Source organism: Myripristis murdjan, chromosome 9, assembly GCF_902150065.1.
Source record: "Myripristis murdjan chromosome 9, fMyrMur1.1, whole genome shotgun sequence".
Lineage (NCBI taxonomy): Eukaryota > Metazoa > Chordata > Actinopteri > Holocentriformes > Holocentridae > Myripristis > Myripristis murdjan.
This window is the reverse complement of record NC_043988.1, coordinates 36944488-36965603: the sequence shown is the minus strand read 5'-3', so window position 1 is coordinate 36965603 and position 21116 is coordinate 36944488. Positions and strand designations below refer to the sequence as shown.

Genomic DNA, 21116 nt, shown 5'->3' with positions numbered 1-21116 from the left:
GCTCTGGCACAGTTGGAAAGGGTGTGCTTCAGCACGGTACGGGCGCATACACGAGCACATGCACGGTCATGCACGGTCATGCACTCCGTGCGTGGACGTAAATCATGCAGCTTTCCTCCTGCTTCTGCAAAATTGTTTAATGCACGCAGCGCGATTACCGGCCAATGGCTGCGTTGCGCAACCAGTAATCAACCATGTTGTCTGTGTCACTGTCCGTTGTGCTGCTGTAACCGCATATAAACAAAAGTCGGTTTATAATGAGAGAACGGCAGTCTGTGTGTGCGGAGATCCGGCAGACCTGGCGCTGGCTGGCACCGCGCCAGCATTGGCCACGGCACCACATCGTGCGCAGTCTGGTCTGTCGGATCTGACAGGTGCCGCTCCGGCTGTCAGTTGGACCTTTCTGAAGAATGAGGAAGTTACCTCCGAAACTGTCAAGGTAAATAAACATCCCATGTGTGATTGAAAGGACCAAAAACGTCTTTTAGTTAAAAGGAAGACATGATGAATGTATATGAACTATAATGATTTATGATGACACTGGACCATGCCTGTTGTCGTATTTCAACGTGATGACGTGCATACCGGGGGCAATTGTGCTCAGGCACGTTTTGGCTTTTTATGTAATGTGAGTGCAGGCCAGCAGGGGACTGGGGATGAGGGATTTTGGCCTTACGTGACCAAACTTGCCAATGTGAGTGGGCCCTTAGTCTGGGAGGGTCTGCTCAATCTTAAATCTTGTCACAGGAACTCACCAAGGTAAACTAAAGTCAGTGGAGAATGCGGGCATCGATCCCGCTACCTCTCGCATGCTAAGCGAGCGCTCTACCATTTGAGCTAATTCCCCTGCATAGCTAATTGTCTGATGTGTCTCTTTCCAAGACCCCTTCTGAAGGTCAGTTTCATTTCTTTCCCTCCATGTTGACTGCTGGATGGCTGAGGATGGGATTACTCGATGCAACTGTCGAACTTTACAACAGGTAAACCTGCTGGATTATAATAAAAGAGGGAGCAACACAAATAAGAACTCAAAGTTTTTTCCAAATGTTTTAAGGGAAGAAAGTAAACAATTGCACTCAGAACCAGAAAAGGTTGTGCACATCACTGTCAGCTGTAAAAACAGATTAAGATCTCCGTAAATTGTTTGATCCGTGAATCAAATGACTCCATTTTGAGGACACTGGCCCTGCATTCCAAATCACATACTTCTACTTTTCACTTTTAGTATGTACTGCAGCTGCCCTTACAAAGTATGCAGTGTAGCATGCAGTATGTATGTGTATGCATACTATTGGGACACACTACATACGTCATTCCTGAAGTCCGACCCTCTTGTTCACTTCCACCGCTGTCTGTAGCGCCACATTTGAATGTTGTTGTCAAAATGGCGGTGCTGTTTCATACTGCGCTGTCTGTCATATTTCTGATCTTCTGTCTTACTGTCGCTGCTGCTGTACCTGAGCCAGGTGAGTGCCATGTGTGTGTGTGTCTTCCATATGTGGGCGTGGCCTGTACACGCAGCTCAGTCAGTGCAACATAACGTCCGCTGGGCAAAGGATTGTGGGTCAGAATGGCCAGAGCAGCATGCTGACATGCATACTGCGAAATCTGACCGGATGTAGTAGAACATCCTGGTACTCTTGGCATACTGCATCTGACATACTGTGTATTGGGACATACTAATTCTTTTTTTTTCCCTACTAAATAGTATGGTAGTATGGGTATTGGAACACATGGTGGGTTTCTCAAACACTTGAAGTGCTGTGCCATTGACTGCACAGGAAAAATGCAATGTAGCAGTCACTTTATCAAATTCTGAATGTTGCAATATCAGCTTTTGTTTACTTGATCTGCACAATTTCTATCAGATATTCTTGTGTTTCCCAAAGAGCCTATTTTTGCTTCCTCGCAGCAGAATTCCACTCTATGGCTAAATTTACATTGCAAGTCTTGATGCCCAGATCGGATTTGCTGCCTGAATCCGATTTTTTTTACTGTGCGGTTACACGTATTTTATCAAGTGACCCATATCTGATTCACGAGATTACAGTTGCCTACAACATCTGAAACATCGCGCATGCCTTGGAACATGGCTTTATTTCTGTAGGTCCCTTTTATTTTCTCCTGAATTTTCTCCTCTCCTCAAAGACTGAGAAGACATCTGACCTCTTCAGCTGACCACTGTGCCGAATTTTCCTCCTCATCTCTCATCTTTCTCTGCAGGTTAGCCTCCATGTTCAGTCTGTCGTTTACTGTGTGTTCACTATTTATGCGACAAAATAAGCTAATTGGCCGCAGATTTGATGACGTTAGAGACGCAACGTGTAAGAAAATCCGATCAGCCTGTTTACACGGCGGTCGCATTGGCATATATCCGATACATATCTGATTTATTTCCACATATGAATGAGGCCTGTATCCGATCTCAAAATATCCGAATGCATGCGTCTTTTTCCTGATTACACTGTCAGCGAGCATATCCGATCTGTGCCACATAAGAGCAAAAAATCAGAATTGGGTCACATTACATTGGCAGTGTAAATGCACTCTAAGAGACATTTTGAGAAGTCAGAAGACAACAGTTTACATGAAACAAATAGCAGCCTTGAACGATACTCACAATGTGGACACAGTGAAGTCAATGGAGAATGCGGGCATCGATCCCGCTACCTCTCGCATGCTAAGCGAGCGCTCTACCATTTGAGCTAATTCCCCTGTAACAAACAATTGGTTGTCACTTAGCACCTCCTTGCTCCTCCTCCTCTACCCTCATATTCGTTGCCTTATCATCTGCATTTCCAAATTCTGGACCTTTTCAGTGGTCAGAATAATGTCTGACAGTGGCTGGATAATAGAACTGCACAATTAATTGGATGAACTGGCCAGAAGATAGACCGTATTCACAGCGTGGCCATCCTCCTCTGATATCACACTCAGGGTGGGAAGCTCAAATGCTGTTATCATGTTGTGCTGCCATGTTACAGGCTGCTCATAGATAGACAGATTTACTTTATTGATCCCAAACTGGGGGATTCTTAAAAGAACTCTCCCCGTCGGGGAATTGAACCCCGGTCTCCCGCGTGACAGGCGGGGATACTAACCACTATACTAACGAGGAGACATATGACTCAGGTAAACATAGTGAATCTGACAAGCTGTTGTCATTTCACTGCTCCCCAACTGATAAACAACTGAAAAGACAATGGATAGTTAAAAGCTGGGGGGGCATCTGGACATATTTCAAGGTAAAACAATATTTTTGATAACATATTAGCTACCGTTAGCATTCAGCCACTTCCTTGCTAATGTGTGACTGTTTGATGGCGTTACATGGTATGATAGGAAAGCTGTACATTCATTATTTAATATCAGCAAACATCGCAGACACATTCATTAAAGTCTGGAAGTTAACCCACTGGATGTGATGAGGCTTGCAGTGTAATGTTAGCTGTCCTGCTGTGTTTTCACCCAGCCTCAGCAATGTTCTGGTTAATTCAGCAACGTTGTGTGATGTTATGTAACATTATGTGAATAATAATCTTCTGGAAATGCCGGCTCTGAGTCGTCTCTGGAAATTGTGAGTCGGGTACAGCCCTACTGTAGAGGAAACCTGCCTTCTTTACGGATAGTTCAACATGTCAATGCCACATGGATCAGCGGATAAACACTGTAACACACACCCATTCTGGTGATCTGCCACGCCACACCTCCAGAAAGTGCTCCACTGTTGTGTCCAGAGGGAAGTGTTGTTCTTCTACATCCAGAAGCCACCTTGTGTTAGAAGACGAGGTGGCCGAGTGGTTAAGGCGATGGACTGCTAATCCATTGTGCTCTGCACGCGTGGGTTCGAATCCCATCTTCGTCGAAATACCTTCCCTTTAATCAAACATGGGTGGGCCAGTTTCAAGGTACCAAGCAAAGGAGAGAGAAGCAGAAAATAACATATGCCCCTTTTCCACTAGTACCTACTCAGCTCGACTCAGCTCAACTCGGCTCGACTCTACTCGGTTTAAGAGCTTTTCCATTAGGTCGTAGTACCTGCTAGCAGGTCCCATTTAGCACCTACTCAGCCGGGGTTCCAAGCAAGCTGAGTCGCGCTGAGTCGCGCTGAAAATGTGACGTTAACGCCGTGCAGGCAACTGATTGGACAGGGAGTGACGAGAGCGACTCCCGCACGGAAACAAAACCCGACATTTAAAAAAAAAAAAAAAAAAAACGGCAACAGTGGCCGTGCGCATTGATCGTCAGTGAAGTTGTCAAAGTCGGAAAATGGCAAGCAAACCGCTACCGTGGTCAAATAAAGACGTGGAGACTTTTCTGTGCATAGTGGCGGCCCAAAGAATCCAGAGGGACATTAACCCTAACCCTAACCCTAATGGAAAACCACCTAAACCGTGTCGAGGCGAGTAGAGTCGAGCTGAGTCGAGCCGAGTCGAGCCGTAGATACTAATGGAAAAGGGCCAATAGAGAGCACTCCTGGTCAAACAAGGACATTAGCAATAGTCACTATCTGGGCAGAGGATAATGTCCAATGAAATTAGGACATTAGGTGATACATAGTGAGAGAGCTGGCAGCGGTGGGGATGCCACACAAAGTGGTATCTAAAAGAAAAAATTTCATTGTTGTGCTGGGTGTGCAGACTGTAACCACCTGCTTCCTTCCCACTCACCTGCATGGATGCGAAAAGAATACTGGGTTATCAGCATATCAGCAGAAATGCAAACGCTTTTTGTTTTTAAGGCTGGAGGCCAATGGCTACTTATACTGTCTGGCTAAAAGATATCCCGGACTCGCAGTGGTATGACAGGGGAAAGATGGCTATGAAAATCTAATTAGACCTCTAAACGCAGTGTTTCCCAAACTAGTCCTCAAAGACCCTCTGCAGGTTTTTGATTCAACTTCCTCTTTCACATCTGATCAATTTAAGAGCTTCATGCTGATTGGCTGAAACAGATGTACCTGAACAGGGTGTGCATGAAGGTGCAAGGGCCTTAATTGGATCAGGTGTGCAACTGTAGAGCTGGAACAAAAACCTGCAGGACAGGCGGTCCTGGTGGACTGGTTTGGGAACCTTATGGAAACCTTGGCCTGTATGAACAAACATTCTGAGAATAGTCTCATACTGCTTTTCCACAAAAAATAGGTTCTGTTCCGGTTTGCACACAAAGTTTTGAACCATTCTCACTAATCAAATGACTTGAACTTTGGGGTAAGGTGTACTTGGATCTGACTACCGCACAATCAAGCAGAGGGGACGAACGAATCAGTGAAATCACCCGGTGTAGTTTTTGGTTGGAATGAAAACCTGTAGCCTCTTGGCCCTCCTTGGCACATGGTTCCCCACGCCTGACACTGACTACGTTTACATGCACACCATATTCCGGTTCGGGTCAATATTCCGGCTAAGGTAACTGCGCTGCGGCAACTGGAATATTCCGTTTACATGTTACTTGGCATGCCCCCGTGTTTTGGCGTATTCCACTCTCTTACGTAATGCGACACTCAGCCGCGGGGGGCAGCAGTAAGCGTATAGGTGTCTGGTCTGCCGGAAATAAAGACGAAGAAGTCTTCTTCTTTTTCTTCTGTCGCTATTTATATGTTTTCTCCCATCGATATCCTCCATGATATTTAAGTCTTTCATTAGCTGAAGGCAGACTGCAGTCTCCTGGCTCTTGCTGCTGTTCGCCATGCCGTTTTCCCCGCTTGCAGTAACCATAGCAACAAAGACGCCACAGAATTCCTTGCGAGTCGAGCATGTGCAGTCGTGACTGAATATTCCGGTTCGGGGCATTTTCAGATTAAGGTGTTTACATGCCCTAATATTCCGTTTGGAACAGGCATATGCCAGGGGTCTTATTCGGAATTTTCTCCAACCGGAATATGACCTTAATTGGGTTCGGTGCGTGTTTACATGACATGTGAGCAACCGGAATATTGCCAATATTCAGAATAATACAGGAATATGGTGTGCGTGTAAACATACTCATTGAGGAAACATCTTCATCAATATACTCATTCTGAAATCTTGTCACATCAACTAAAGTCAATGGAGAATGCGGGCATCGATCCCGCTACCTCTCGCATGCTAAGCGAGCGCTCTACCATTTGAGCTAACTCCCCTGCAGAGCTCAATGTTTGACTTGTCTCTTTCCAACACTCCTTCCGAAGGTCAGTTTTGTTTCTTTCCCTCCATGTTGTTTTCTCATTAGCTTTTTCTCTAGGTCCCTCCCGCCCTTATCTGCCCTGCTTTGCTCTCTGTCTTGTGCTTGTCTCAGTCAGATCTATCGGAGCCTCTCTCTGCATTTCTCTCCGAAAACCTACAACAATGGATCTGATCAGCTGGTCTCTCAATGCAATTGATCAAATTTTCTCTACAAGAAAACTGGGCAAAGGAGAGCCTGCATGCCCCGCCAGAACGTTTGCCGCCGGGTACACCATGGACTCCTGGGAGAAGTGCAGGGTTGTGTGCCTGTCGATTCTTTCTGTTGAGAATGTTGAAGACGTATACATGATTGGATTTATGATAACAGGATTTCTGCTGTTTGGTGCTGGCAGATTCCTGATTTATCGCAAAGTTCAGTGGAGCGCCGTAATGGCTGCATACGCCCCTCGTCTGTGCTGAGACCCCCCCACCCCCGCATACACGAGCACATGCACGGTCACGCACGCAAGCAACTTTCCTCCTGCTTCTGCAAAATTGTTTAATGCGCACAGCGCAATTACCGGCGAATGGTCCTGTTGTGCAATTAATAATCAACCATGTTGTCTGTGTCGGTTTATAATGAAAGAAGGGCAGCGACAAACATTGCAAGACACACCAATTCTGGTGATCTGCCATGTCACACCTCCAGAAAGTGCTCCACTGTTGTGTCCAGAGGGAAGTGTTGTACTTCTCCATCCAGAAGCCACCTTGTGTCAGAAGACGAGGTGGCCGAGTGGTTAAGGCGATGGACTGCTAATCCATTGTGCTCTGCACGCGTGGGTTCGAATCCCATCTTCGTCGAAATACCTTCCCTTTAATCAAACATGGGTGGGCCAGTTTCAAGGTACCAAGCAAAGGAGAGAGAAGCAGAAAATAACATATGCCCCTTTTCCACTAGTACCTACTCAGCTCGACTCAGCTCAACTCGGCTCGACTCTACTCGGTTTAAGAGCTTTTCCATTAGGTCGTAGTACCTGCTAGCAGGTCCCATTTAGCACCTACTCAGCCGGGGTTCCAAGCAAGCTGAGTCGCGCTGAGTCGCGCTGAAAATGTGACGTTAACGCCGTGCAGGCAACTGATTGGACAGGGAGTGACGAGAGCGACTCCCGCACGGAAACAAAACCCGACATTTAAAAAAAAAAAAAAAAAAAACGGCAACAGTGGCCGTGCGCATTGATCGTCAGTGAAGTTGTCAAAGTCGGAAAATGGCAAGCAAACCGCTACCGTGGTCAAATAAAGACGTGGAGACTTTTCTGTGCATAGTGGCGGCCCAAAGAATCCAGAGGGACATTAACCCTAACCCTAACCCTAATGGAAAACCACCTAAACCGTGTCGAGGCGAGTAGAGTCGAGCTGAGTCGAGCCGAGTCGAGCCGTAGATACTAATGGAAAAGGGCCAATAGAGAGCACTCCTGGTCAAACAAGGACATTAGCAATAGTCACTATCTGGGCAGAGGATAATGTCCAATGAAATTAGGACATTAGGTGATACATAGTGAGAGAGCTGGCAGCGGTGGGGATGCCACACAAAGTGGTATCTAAAAGAAAAAAATTTCATTGTTGTGCTGGGTGTGCAGACTGTAACCACCTGCTTCCTTCCCACTCACCTGCATGGATGCGAAAAGAATACTGGGTTATCAGCATATCAGCAGAAATGCAAACGCTTTTTGTTTTTAAGGCTGGAGGCCAATGGCTACTTATACTGTCTGGCTAAAAGATATCCCGGACTCGCAGTGGTATGACAGGGGAAAGATGGCTATGAAAAATCTAATTAGACCTCTAAACGCAGTGTTTCCCAAACTAGTCCTCAAAGACCCTCTGCAGGTTTTTGATTCAACTTCCTCTTTCACATCTGATCAATTTAAGAGCTTCATGCTGATTGGCTGAAACAGATGTACCTGAACAGGGTGTGCATGAAGGTGCAAGGGCCTTAATTGGATCAGGTGTGCAACTGTAGAGCTGGAACAAAAACCTGCAGGACAGGCGGTCCTGGTGGACTGGTTTGGGAACCTTATGGAAACCTTGGCCTGTATGAACAAACATTCTGAGAATAGTCTCATACTGCTTTTCCACAAAAAATAGGTTCTGTTCCGGTTTGCACACAAAGTTTTGAACCATTCTCACTAATCAAATGACTTGAACTTTGGGGTAAGGTGTACTTGGATCTGACTACCGCACAATCAAGCAGAGGGGACGAACGAATCAGTGAAATCACCCGGTGTAGTTTTTGGTTGGAATGAAAACCTGTAGCCTCTTGGCCCTCCTTGGCACATGGTTCCCCACGCCTGACACTGACTACGTTTACATGCACACCATATTCCGGTTCGGGTCAATATTCCGGCTAAGGTAACTGCGCTGCGGCAACTGGAATATTCCGTTTACATGTTACTTGGCATGCCCCCGTGTTTTGGCGTATTCCACTCTCTTACGTAATGCGACACTCAGCCGCGGGGGGCAGCAGTAAGCGTATAGGTGTCTGGTCTGCCGGAAATAAAGACGAAGAAGTCTTCTTCTTTTTCTTCTGTCGCTATTTATATGTTTTCTCCCATCGATATCCTCCATGATATTTAAGTCTTTCATTAGCTGAAGGCAGACTGCAGTCTCCTGGCTCTTGCTGCTGTTCGCCATGCCGTTTTCCCCGCTTGCAGTAACCATAGCAACAAAGACGCCACAGAATTCCTTGCGAGTCGAGCATGTGCAGTCGTGACTGAATATTCCGGTTCGGGGCATTTTCAGATTAAGGTGTTTACATGCCCTAATATTCCGTTTGGAACAGGCATATGCCAGGGGTCTTATTCGGAATTTTCTCCAACCGGAATATGACCTTAATTGGGTTCGGTGCGTGTTTACATGACATGTGAGCAACCGGAATATTGCCAATATTCAGAATAATACAGGAATATGGTGTGCGTGTAAACATACTCATTGAGGAAACATCTTCATCAATATACTCATTCTGAAATCTTGTCACATCAACTAAAGTCAATGGAGAATGCGGGCATCGATCCCGCTACCTCTCGCATGCTAAGCGAGCGCTCTACCATTTGAGCTAACTCCCCTGCAGAGCTCAATGTTTGACTTGTCTCTTTCCAACACTCCTTCCGAAGGTCAGTTTTGTTTCTTTCCCTCCATGTTGTTTTCTCATTAGCTTTTTCTCTAGGTCCCTCCCGCCCTTATCTGCCCTGCTTTGCTCTCTGTCTTGTGCTTGTCTCAGTCAGATCTATCGGAGCCTCTCTCTGCATTTCTCTCCGAAAACCTACAACAATGGATCTGATCAGCTGGTCTCTCAATGCAATTGATCAAATTTTCTCTACAAGAAAACTGGGCAAAGGAGAGCCTGCATGCCCCGCCAGAACGTTTGCCGCCGGGTACACCATGGACTCCTGGGAGAAGTGCAGGGTTGTGTGCCTGTCGATTCTTTCTGTTGAGAATGTTGAAGACGTATACATGATTGGATTTATGATAACAGGATTTCTGCTGTTTGGTGCTGGCAGATTCCTGATTTATCGCAAAGTTCAGTGGAGCGCCGTAATGGCTGCATACGCCCCTCGTCTGTGCTGAGACCCCCCCACCCCCGCATACACGAGCACATGCACGGTCACGCACGCAAGCAACTTTCCTCCTGCTTCTGCAAAATTGTTTAATGCGCACAGCGCAATTACCGGCGAATGGTCCTGTTGTGCAATTAATAATCAACCATGTTGTCTGTGTCGGTTTATAATGAAAGAAGGGCAGCGACAAACATTGCAAGACACACCAATTCTGGTGATCTGCCATGTCACACCTCCAGAAAGTGCTCCACTGTTGTGTCCAGAGGGAAGTGTTGTACTTCTCCATCCAGAAGCCACCTTGTGTCAGAAGACGAGGTGGCCGAGTGGTTAAGGCGATGGACTGCTAATCCATTGTGCTCTGCACGCGTGGGTTCGAATCCCATCTTCGTCGAAATAACTTCCCTTTAGGGCCCACTCACATTGGCAAGTTTGGGCCCGTATTGTGCTAAAGCCAAAATCCCCACCTCCCCAGTTCACGGCTGGCCTGCACTTACATTACCTAAAGCCCAAACGCGCCCAAGCACGATTGCCCCCGGTATGCACGTCATCACGTTGAAATACGACACAGGCATGGCCCGATGTCATTATAAATCAATAGTTCAAATACATTCATCATGTCTTCCATTTAACTAAAAAACGTTTTTGTTCATTTTAATCAGACATGGGATGTTTATTTACCTTGACAGTTTCGGAGGTAACTTCCTCCTTCTTCAGAAAGGTCCAACTGACAGCCAGAGCGGCACCTGTCAGATCCGGCAGACTTGACCTGACCGGGTGGCTGCGCACTGCGCAGTGCTGTGGCCAGTGTCGGCCGGTGCTGGCGTGGTGCCAGCCGGCGCCAGGTCTGCCGGATCATCGCGCACACAGACTGCTGTACTTTCATTATAAACCGACTTACGCGGTTGCAGCAGCACAACGGACAACGACACAGACAACATGGTTGATTATTGATTGCGCAACGTGGCCATTCACCGGTAATCGTGCTGCGCGCATTTAACAATTTTGCAGAGGCAGGAGGAAAGTTGCATGATTTTACGTCCGCGCACTGCGTGCGTGACCGTGCATGTGCTCATGTGTGCGCCCGTACTGCGCTGAAGCACTGGTTAGGGTGGCCACTGGTGAACAAAACAGACATGTATATAAACCTGTTAACAGCATATACATCATAGAGTGTACCTGAACAGACGAGGTGGCCGAGTGGTTAAGGTGATGGACTGCTAATCCATTGTGCTCTGCACGCGTGGGTTCGAATCCCATCCTCGTCGAACTTTAGTCTGGGAGTCTGGGTCTGCTCCTATGAACAACTAAACCTCAACTGGCCTTTGCTGTAATGAAATGCCTATGAAGCAAGGAAGCCATACACCTTGTGCAAACCAGTTCACACCTTCCATTCACATGTATGGACACTACCATGTAGAGATCCTCTCTACTGATGTAAAACAGGTAAACCTGTTGGCTTATAACAAAAGAGGGAGCAACACAAATAAGAATTCATAATACTTTAAGGGTAGAAAGTAAACAATTGCACTCAGAACCAGGAAAGGTTTTGCAAATCACTAGTTGGGTTTCCATCCAAATATATTGCAAATTTTAACAGATTTATCAGAACACTGGCAAAATAAAATGCAAATTTATCAGTGTTTCCATCCACTTCTGTTATGCGAATATTTGGAGTTGGTTCAGCAAGGTAAGCAATAGGTGGCTCTAATTCTCCAGCCAGGTGACATTATATCACTGTAGAAGAATAGGGCGCAATGTGATGACGTATCACAGGCACGTCAGTCAAAGTGACATTTCTTTCTTGTTTGCTATGCAGTAGAGAATTAATATTGCTTTCTTTAATTAGTTCAAGAAAAGTTAAAGTCTCTTCTTCAGTCCAAACATACCGGCTGTTGTTGTTGTCTGCTGCCATTTTTCCTCTCATTTTCCTTTTATCAATACACCAACTTTTCCACCTCCCCCAAGTGAAAAAATCTTTTTTGCAATATCTGGAGATTTTTTTGAATTTTCAGTGATTTTTTTCGGGTTTTTTAATTGAAAATGCGAATAAAAACAGGTGGATGGAAACCCACCAACTTGGATCCATCTCTACCATTTGAGCTAATTCCCCTTATAGCAGACAGGCTGTTGTCACCTAGCTCCTCCTCACTCCTCCTCCTCTCCCCTCATATCCAACTCCAGTTCATTCTGATCTCCTCCCTCCTTCCCCTCCACGCTCCCATTTCAGGAAGGAGATTCGTGTTTTTCCAGGAGGTGCTTCATTTCCAGGAAGAAAACCTCTGCGGCTCAGCGTTCCCTTATCTTCTGCATTTCCAAATTCCGGACCTTTCCAGGGGTCAGAATAATGTCTGATAGTGGCTGGATAATATGACTGCCAACTAGACCACATCTCTCTGTAGCTCAACATTATTCTACACTACAGTTAATATCAAAACCAGTTAACTTATACAAGGTGCATGACTACACAAAATGTATGATTTTTCACATCACACAACATATCACACCTGCATTTCACATCTATGGAAAGTGATCCACTGTTATCCAGGCTGTTCTGTCCAGAGGGAAGTATTATACCATCCAGGAGCCATCTTGTATTTGGAGACGAGGTGGCTAAGGGGATGGACTCCTAAACCAAAAGTTAAAATACCTTCCCTTTAATCGAGCCTGCTCATCTCTCATGCTATCCACCGTTACGCCACACACAAGCGGGCTAGTTTCAAGGTACCCACCAAACAGGAGTAGCAGAAAATAACAGAGAGAACAAGCATCAGTCCTGGTGAAACGAGGACATTAGCTCTGGTCATTATCACTGTTAACTAGTCACTATCTGGGCAGAGGATAATATCCAATGAAATCAGGACGTTATGTGACACATAGTGAGAGAGCTGGCTCCAATGTGGGATCCAACACTCAATAGGACAGGTCTGCCAAAAACAAAAAAATATGAGGTCTCAGTACAAGTCAGTTAAAGCACAAAGTGGCATCTAATGGAAAAAAAACAAACAAAAAACTTCCCGTGGTACATTGTTTTGCAGTGGTAAGTTGGTGGATGGATGTGACAAGAATGCCAGGCTATCAGCACAACAGCGGAAACATGAATGCTTTTTGTTTTTAAGGCTGGAGGCCAATGGCTACTAATACTGTCTGGCTTAAAGATAGCCCTAACTCGCAGTGGTATGACAGTGGAAAGATGGCTATGAAAAATATAATTACACCTCTAAAGTCCTTAAAGACCCCCAGCACATTCTTGATTCAGCTCTCCTCTTTCACACCTGATCCAGTTAAGGGCTTCATGCTGATTGGCTGAAACAGATCTACCTGAACAGGGTGTGCATGAAGGTGCAAGGGCCTTACTTGGGTCAGATGTGCCACAGTAGAGCTGGAACCAAAACGTGCAGGACAGGCGGTCCTGGAGGACTGGTTTGGGAACTTCTGTCTTAACGAAACCTGGGGCTGTATTCAAAAACACTCTGAGGATACCCCCTGAACCACAGATGCCAGGAGACACCAGCAAAAGCGGCATTGTATTGTGTCAGGTTGATAAAACAGTCGGCGCTGAAATGAGCTGAACAGACGAGCAAATTTGGACTAAAATCCTGCGGGACCCGGGAAAAAATTACCATCAGCCACTGGTCTGCAATGTGTGTTTCTTTTGGAAGAGTGTACAGTGAAACATGAGTCTCCTTGCATCCGTCTGTGGCGCAGCAACATTTCTTGGACATGTCGCTAACTTGTTAGCTTGTTACCTGGGGAGCGGAGGCCGGCTGGCTAGTTTAAGTGGGCGGAGCCGCCGTATATGTGACATCACAAAAAGGCGGAACTGCTGTCTGCTCGTCTTAAAGGGAAGGTTTCAAAGAACGGGTTGTGTGAATTTCTCCGTTTATCACCAGTGATGGGAGTAACGGCGTTACAAAGTAACGGCGTTACTAACGGCGTTACTTTTATCAGTAACGAGTAATCAAAGAAATTACTGTTTCCCCCGTTACAACGCCGTTACCGTTACTGACAATAAAATGCGCCGTTACTTGCCGTTACTTACTACTAATACTTATTATTATTATTTTACTATCCTGTTCGAAAAATGTGCGTCTTGTGGAGAAAAAGCGGTGTGTCAATTTTCAAACCGGTCGGACTTTGCAGTTTTTCGTAACTTATCAACATGCATGGAGAATGAGTGAGCACAAATTAGAAGAATTGTCTGTGTTCTCCGACGGCAGAGCGGATAGTTTTGCCGCCTGTCGTACAGAAGCCCACGAGTTCAATTCTCCAACTGGACAAGCTGGCATCACTACTTTAAACTCTAATGAATTACTTTTTCAAAGTAACGTGGCCAACACTGACAATGATAGATGAAACTTGACAGCAATGTCCACACTGCAACAGCAACGCAAAAATATGTGCATTAATAAGAGGATTTAAGAAAAGAAAAAAAGTAATCATAAAAATTACTTTCCCCAGTAATTGAATTACTCTTCTGCAGCAGTAATTGAGTAGTAATCAAAATTACTTTTTTACAGAAGTAAGTAGTAATTGTAACTTATTAGTTTTGTGAGTAATTGGTCCCAACACTGTTTATCACAGGTTTAATGCATGGGACAGTATTTATGTGCCCCTGTGACCTTCCCTATCACCAAAAAACAACGAAAATTGCTTTTTCATGCCATGGGGCCTTTAAGGGTAGAAAGTAAACAATTGCACTCAGAACCAGAAAAGGTTTTGCACATCACTGTCAGCTGTAAAAACTGATAAAGATTTCGGCAAATTGTTTGATCCGTGAATCAAATAACACCATTTTGAGGACACTGGGTTTCTAAAACACTTGAAGTGCTGTGCCACTGACTGTCTGCACAGTTCTGAATGGTGCAGCATTGAAGGAAAAATGCAATGTAGTCACTTTATCAAAATGTGAATGTTGTAATATCAGCTTTTGTTTACGTGATCTGCACAATTTCTATGAGATATTCTTGTGTTTTGGAAAGAGCCTATCTTTGCTTCCTCACAGCAGAACTCCACTTTATCAGACATTTCAGGAATTCTGAAGAGAGCAGTTCAATATGGAACCAATTGTAGCCTTAAAGGACAACAATGTGGACTCACTCGAGAAACTCAAGGTAATGGAGAATGCGGGCATCGATCCCGCTACCTCTCGCATGCTAAGCGAGCGCTCTACCATTTGAGCTAATTCCCCTGTAGCAGGCAGGCTGTTGTCACCTAGCTGCTCCTCACTCATCCTCCTACACATATGGTTGATTTGTTATGAATTTTCAAAGTTTTGAAATTTGGAGGCTTGCTGTAGTACCACCATCAGGACTATTGGCTTGTGTTTGCATCTGAGGTAATCTGGCATGGGACTGGACCTTTGCGCAAAGTTTGATGATTCTTTGCGCATGGGAAGTAGGACTTCCTCGGAAGAAGGAAGAAGAAGAAGAGGAAGAAGAAGAAGAAGGAGAACACGCAGGAATACAAGAGGGACCTGACAGCTTAGGCCAACTAGACTACATCACTCTGTAGCTCAACATTATTCTACACTACAGCTAATATCAAAACTGGTAAAATTATACAACGTGCATGATTACACAAAACGTATATGTGAATGAACAACATTTTTCCATAATATTCCAGGACATTTTTCTGAAACCAAGAAAGCTGTAGAGGAAACCTGCCTCCCTTATGGATAGTTCAACGTGTCAATGCCACATGGATCAGCAAACAAACACTACAACACACCCATTCTGGTGATCTGCCACGTCACACCTCCAGAAAGTGATCCACTTTTGTCCAGGCTGTTATGTCCAGAGGGAAGTGTTGTACTTCTCCATCCAGAGGTGACCTTGTGTCAGAAGACAAGATGGCTAAGTGGCCAATGTGATGGGCTGATAATTCATTGTGCTCTGCATGCGTGAGTTTGAATCCAATCCTCGTCGTAAGAGCTGGACATTAATCTGACCTAAATACTGCTAACACCTTATCTTCTGGCTTGCTCTTACCTGAAATATTTTACACACATACATATGTGTGTACACACACACAACAATGTGGACTCACTCAAGAAACTAAAGTCAATGGAGAATGCGGGCATCGATCCCGCTACCTCTCGCATGCTAAGCGAGCGCTCTACCATTTGAGCTAATTCCCCTGTAGCAGACAGTCTGCTGTCACCTAGCTCCTCCTCGCTCCTCCTCCTCTCCCCTCATATCCAACCCCAGCTCATCTGGTCTCCTCCCTCCTTCCCCTCCACGCTCTCATTTCAGGAAGGAGATTCATGTTTTTCCAGGAGGTGCTTCATTTCCAGGAACAAAACCTCTGCTGCTCAGCGTTCCCTTATCTTCCGCATTTCTAAATTCCAGACCTTTCCAGTGGTCAGAATAATGTCTGATAGTGGCTGGATAATATGACTGACAACTAGACCACATCTCTCTGTAGCTCAACATTATTCACACACTGTGACGAGTCTGTCATCTGGTGAACGAAACATAGATATAAACCTGTTAAGATGTTTTAGATCCATCAACATGAAAGGACAAGCAGACGAGGTGGCCGAGTGGTTAAGGCGATGGACTGCTAATCCATTGTGCTCTGCATGCGTGGGTTCGAATCCCATCCTCGTCGCAGACCTACTTATGACAGCAGTGTAAGGTGAGGGATCAAAACAAATAGCTGGGGGGTTTGCAGAACATTTTGTGGCTCTCATGTGCACTCATTACCATCAAACTCTTTGCAACAACAAATATTTTCATCTGTAAAAACAAATGGAAATTCAGTTAAATTGTTTGAACTATGAATCAAATAAAGCCATTTTGATGACACTGGGTTTCTGAAACACTCAAAGTGCTGTGGACTTGACTGTCTGCAGTTTTGAATGGTGCAACATTGAGGAAAAAATGCAGCATATCAATTCATTAAAATGTGAGTGTTGCCAAATCAGCTTTTGTTTAAACAATTTGCACAATTTCTATCAGAAATTCTTGAGTTTCACAAAGAGCTTATTTTTCATCCTGGCATTTTGCTTCCTCACAGCAAAACTCCACTCTGACATTTCCCATGCAGAGATTTTAGGAAGTCAGAAGAAAACATTTTACATGGAATCAATCACAGCCTTGAGCAACAATCAGCTCTTGTTGACATGATGTGCACAATTTCAATAAGATTTTCTTGTGTTTTCCAGAGACCTTATTTTTCATCCTGTCATTTTGCTTCCTCACAGCAGAGTTTCACTCTATCTGACATTTCCTACACATTTTGGGAAGCCAGAAGAAAGCATGTTACATGGAACCAATTAGTCCCACACCAACAACACAGACTCACTTAAGAAACTAAAGTCAATGGAGAATGCGGGCATCGATCCCGCTACCTCTCGCATGCTAAGCGAGCGCTCTACCATTTGAGCTAATTCCCCTGTAGCAGACAGTCTGCTGTCACCTAGCTCCTCCTCACTCCTCCTCCTCTCCCCTCATATCCAACCCCAGCTCATTCTGGTCTCCTCCCTCCTTCCCCTCCACGCTCCCATTTCAGGAAGGAGATTCATGTTTCTGCAGGAGGTGCTTCATTTCCAGGAAGAAAACCTCTGCCGCTCAGCATTCTCTTATCTTCTGCATTTCCAAATTCCAGACCTTTCCAGTGGTCAGAATAATGTCTTGTATTTGTTGCATTTCAGTGATGGTGTGATGAATTCCCAGATATATTGTGAAATACTGAAGGAGAAGATGCTACCATCACTCCCTGCCTTAGATCACCGGACACTCTTGCAGCTCAATGACGACCCAAAACATACATGTAAGGCCACTGGTTCATTTCTGAGGAGGAACAGGGTGAGCAGCGCGTCACCACACCTCAACCCAGCAGAACACTGAGCGTCATTATCCGTCCAGAATCCAGCATCCAGGATGTGGACCGAGCTGGTGCTGTTGTTAAAAGTCAAGGAGGCCATACAAAATATTAAAATTTGTCCAAAGGCAAAAAGAAAAAAAAAACATTCCACTGTGCAGTAGTTAGTTGGTACTAGGCGTGCAGACTAACCACTTGCTTCCTACTTCATGTGCATTTACAGCGATGCAGCATGTGATGGGTTGGTTATAGGGCAACACTGGAGGGCTATCAGTACTCTATCAACGCTACAGAGCCCACAAGGACTAAAGGCCAGATATTTTAGGAATCATACAACTGCACACTGCACTGTATCTTTTGTATGACACGTGTTGTTTAATCTTACATTAACAGATCTGGGGTGTGTATTACAGTATTATATTACACTGACATGTTTGAAATCTGTGTATCTATAGTTGTGTATTGCAGTTGTGTGCTGTTGGCCTAACATGTCTGGGCTCTGTACTTGTGTGTGTAGTTTGGTATTAATGTTGTACTGTAATACACTAACAATCTGGGGTCTGTAGGTGTGCATCAGTATTCAAACAAATAATTAATTAAAATATGCCAATGTGTTTGGGATCTATAGCTTTGTTTGCTGTTTTGCATGAATATTTACACATTAAACTAATATATTTGGGGTCTGTAGTTGTGTATAAGCTTTACAGCTATTGTATTGTGATTTTATTTTTTGCAGTACTGTACTGATCCTCTAGCCCCTTGATTCAATGTTTGATGACTACTAATTCTAAATTAAACTGTTTATTAGTTTTTTTTGTTTTTTTTTAATGTTATGAGTCTACCCAGGTGTCATGTGGTAGGTTGAATTTTAGGTTCTATTCAAACATTTTTAAAAACATTTTCAGTCGACTGTACAGTGTTACAGCGTGTCCTCAAATCATATGGAGACCCATGAACAGTGATATGTACTGTCTCATGTATCATCACATATACCCAGATATTTACTGTAGCATTTTGCTTTTCTATTGTGAAATTGAATTATATTGTATTGTTTTATTCGTTTTGTATTTTATTGTTTTTTGTTTGCTTTTTTTTTTTGGTTGTTTTTTTGTTTTTTTTTTCTCACTTTAGTGGGGGTAAATCTCCAAAAAATGAATGTAAGTCAATGTAATGTCCTCTGAAGTGATGGAAACATGACTGTGTGTGTGTGTGTGTGTGTGTGTGTGTGTGTGTGAGAGAGAGGCTCACATGCTGGGGGTGGTCTCTTTGCAGCGTCTCCAGGTGTGTCTGCAGCTCTTGTGTCTCTCTCTCTGTCTGTCTGCGCTCCTCTGCCTGTCTGTCCATCTGTCTGTGAGTCTCACTGCTCAGCGCTCTCAGCTCCTCCAGCAGGGACACTTTACTGAGGAGACGACACAACACCTCCTGCTGCACACACACACATGCACGCACGCACGCACGCACGCACGCACACACACACACACACACACACACAAACAAACATGTAAATACCTCTGACTATTTTCTACATGTGCCTTTCCATATGTGTTGTCTGATTCTGTGTGTGTGTGTGTATGTGTGTGCATGTTGTGTGTATGTGTGTGCATGCTTTCTGACTGTTTGTGTGTGTGTGTGTGTGTGTGTGTGTGATTGTGATTGTGAGTGTTACCCGTCTGTGTGTCTTGATTTCTTGCAGCAGTGTGAGCTCGGCTGCCAGCTGTTTCTCTGACTCCTCTATCTGACTGTTTAACTGCACGAGATGAGCCTGCGCTGCACACACACACACACACACACACACACACACGTTCACTATGTTAATATTCAGCATTTTATTGGGTAGCATAATCTGAACAGTGTTAACTTTTCACTAACTATTCATGACTTTTCACAGCAAACACCACAGCAAGAGAAGAGAAAGGGCAGTGTGAGGCAGCCCTGAGAGCACAGTGAAGCAGATATGAACTAAATGTGCGACATGACATTATTTGTATAGATGGATAGACAGATAGATAAATAGGTAGAGGAACAACACCAAGCCAAGGATGACACAGGAGTCACCATCAAAGCTCGGGAAGTGCAAGCCTTCACAGGGCACATCACCTCAGTGGACAACAGCTTCAGGTTCTCAAGGGAAGACACCAAGAACAACAGCTTGGCCTTTCTAGACTGCAAAGTACATTTTGAAGAGGACAGGAGCCTTCACTTGGGGGTTTACAGGAAACCCACCCACACAAACCAGTATGTACTCTTTGGCTCCCACCACCACCGGAACACAAGCCTGGAGTGATCAGAACCCTGCAGCACCAGGCAGAGAACATACCATCGAGTGCACGGTCCCAGGAAGAGGAGAAGAAACACCTGAGGAACTGATAGTTGACTGAAAGTTAGTGGATATCCTAACTGGATCTTTGTGAAAACAGCCACAAAATCCAGGAAGGAAGACAACACCACAGAAGGGGAGGAAAAGAAGCCCAGGCGCAACAATACCATCACGTCGTATGTGGCTGGAGTGTCAGAGAAACTCAGGAGGATCTTTAACAAACACCACATCCCTGTGTTTTTCAAACCCAGCAACACGTTAAGACAGAAACTGGTCCACCTTAAAGACCGCACACCCAATCACAAGAAAAGCAACCTGCTGTATGCAGTCCAATGCAGCGAGGACTGCACAGATTTATACATTGGAGGAACAAAGCAACCACTTTACAGACGCATGGCCCAACACAGGAGGGCCAACTTCTCAGGCCAGGACTCTGCAGTTTACCTCCACCTGAAAGACAAGGGGCACACCTTTGAAGACCACAATGTACATATTCTGGACAAGGAGGACAGGTGGTTTCAAAGAGAAGTGAAAGAGGCGATCTATGTCAAAGTAGAGAAGCCATCACTCAACAGAGGAGGAGACCTCAGACACCTCCTATCCCCCATTTACAATGTTGTCCTTTCATCCCTTCGCAGGAGATTTAAACACCTATCACACTTGACCTCAGGTGACAATGCTCGACCACACTTGACACCAGGTGACTCCAACAACTCTCGATGATGATCGTTAACACCTAGGAGTCTACATATTAGTGGTATCAATTGCCCCAACAACGAGCCCACACAAGTTAAATACCTGGGATTCCCTGCCAGTCAGCCAGAACTGAAGAAGCTTCTGAAATGTACTATTGACTTTGTTCTTAACCTTACTTGCATGGACTCACTTGGGAAACTCAAGATAATGGAGAATGCGGGCATCGATCCCGCTACCTCTCGCATGCTAAGCGAGCGCTCTACCATTTGAGCTAATTCCCCTCTACATCACTCAAACAGTCTGTTGTCACCTAGCTCCTCCTCACTCCTCCTTCTCTCCAACCCCAGCTCATTCTGGTCTCCTCCTTCCTTCCCCTCCATGCTCCCTGTACTGAAACCCTGGCAACAGATCCTCAGGTGTTTGTGTTGTTTGTTTCTATGCAGAAAACACAGGATTGATGGATGATGTGGTCGAGTGGCTAAGGTGATGGACTGCTAATCTGTTGTGCTCTGCATGTGTGGGTTC

At 45.0% G+C, this 21116-nt stretch overlaps 1 protein-coding gene and 14 non-coding genes across 15 annotated transcripts in view; 5 read left to right on the top strand and 10 right to left on the bottom strand.

Moving 5' to 3' along the window:
* The window catches only part of cntrl (centriolin), an 86448-nt gene that overhangs the window by 30877 nt on the left and 34455 nt on the right, over positions 1-21116 (bottom strand). The window contains exons 12-13 of the mRNA XM_030059735.1: positions 19245-19345; positions 18827-19003 (exon numbers count right to left, since the gene is read on the bottom strand). Of these exons, the coding sequence (XP_029915595.1) occupies positions 18827-19003; positions 19245-19345 (278 nt within the window). The remainder of the gene's footprint in view (positions 1-18826; positions 19004-19244; positions 19346-21116) is intronic.
* Positions 775-847, bottom strand: trnaa-agc (transfer RNA alanine (anticodon AGC)). The gene has a single exon. It is a non-coding gene; the product is annotated as a tRNA-Ala (tRNA).
* On the bottom strand, positions 2643-2715 carry trnaa-agc (transfer RNA alanine (anticodon AGC)). The gene has a single exon. It is a non-coding gene; the product is annotated as a tRNA-Ala (tRNA).
* Positions 3047-3118, bottom strand: trnad-guc (transfer RNA aspartic acid (anticodon GUC)). The gene has a single exon. It is a non-coding gene; the product is annotated as a tRNA-Asp (tRNA).
* trnas-gcu (transfer RNA serine (anticodon GCU)) lies at positions 3784-3865 on the top strand. The gene has a single exon. It is a non-coding gene; the product is annotated as a tRNA-Ser (tRNA).
* trnaa-agc (transfer RNA alanine (anticodon AGC)) lies at positions 6049-6121 on the bottom strand. The gene has a single exon. It is a non-coding gene; the product is annotated as a tRNA-Ala (tRNA).
* On the top strand, positions 6923-7004 carry trnas-gcu (transfer RNA serine (anticodon GCU)). The gene has a single exon. It is a non-coding gene; the product is annotated as a tRNA-Ser (tRNA).
* trnaa-agc (transfer RNA alanine (anticodon AGC)) lies at positions 9190-9262 on the bottom strand. The gene has a single exon. It is a non-coding gene; the product is annotated as a tRNA-Ala (tRNA).
* trnas-gcu (transfer RNA serine (anticodon GCU)) lies at positions 10064-10145 on the top strand. The gene has a single exon. It is a non-coding gene; the product is annotated as a tRNA-Ser (tRNA).
* trnas-gcu (transfer RNA serine (anticodon GCU)) lies at positions 10938-11019 on the top strand. The gene has a single exon. It is a non-coding gene; the product is annotated as a tRNA-Ser (tRNA).
* Positions 14870-14942, bottom strand: trnaa-agc (transfer RNA alanine (anticodon AGC)). The gene has a single exon. It is a non-coding gene; the product is annotated as a tRNA-Ala (tRNA).
* Positions 15818-15890, bottom strand: trnaa-agc (transfer RNA alanine (anticodon AGC)). The gene has a single exon. It is a non-coding gene; the product is annotated as a tRNA-Ala (tRNA).
* On the top strand, positions 16282-16363 carry trnas-gcu (transfer RNA serine (anticodon GCU)). The gene has a single exon. It is a non-coding gene; the product is annotated as a tRNA-Ser (tRNA).
* Positions 17078-17150, bottom strand: trnaa-agc (transfer RNA alanine (anticodon AGC)). The gene has a single exon. It is a non-coding gene; the product is annotated as a tRNA-Ala (tRNA).
* trnaa-agc (transfer RNA alanine (anticodon AGC)) lies at positions 20800-20872 on the bottom strand. Its single transcript has one exon. It is a non-coding gene; the product is annotated as a tRNA-Ala (tRNA).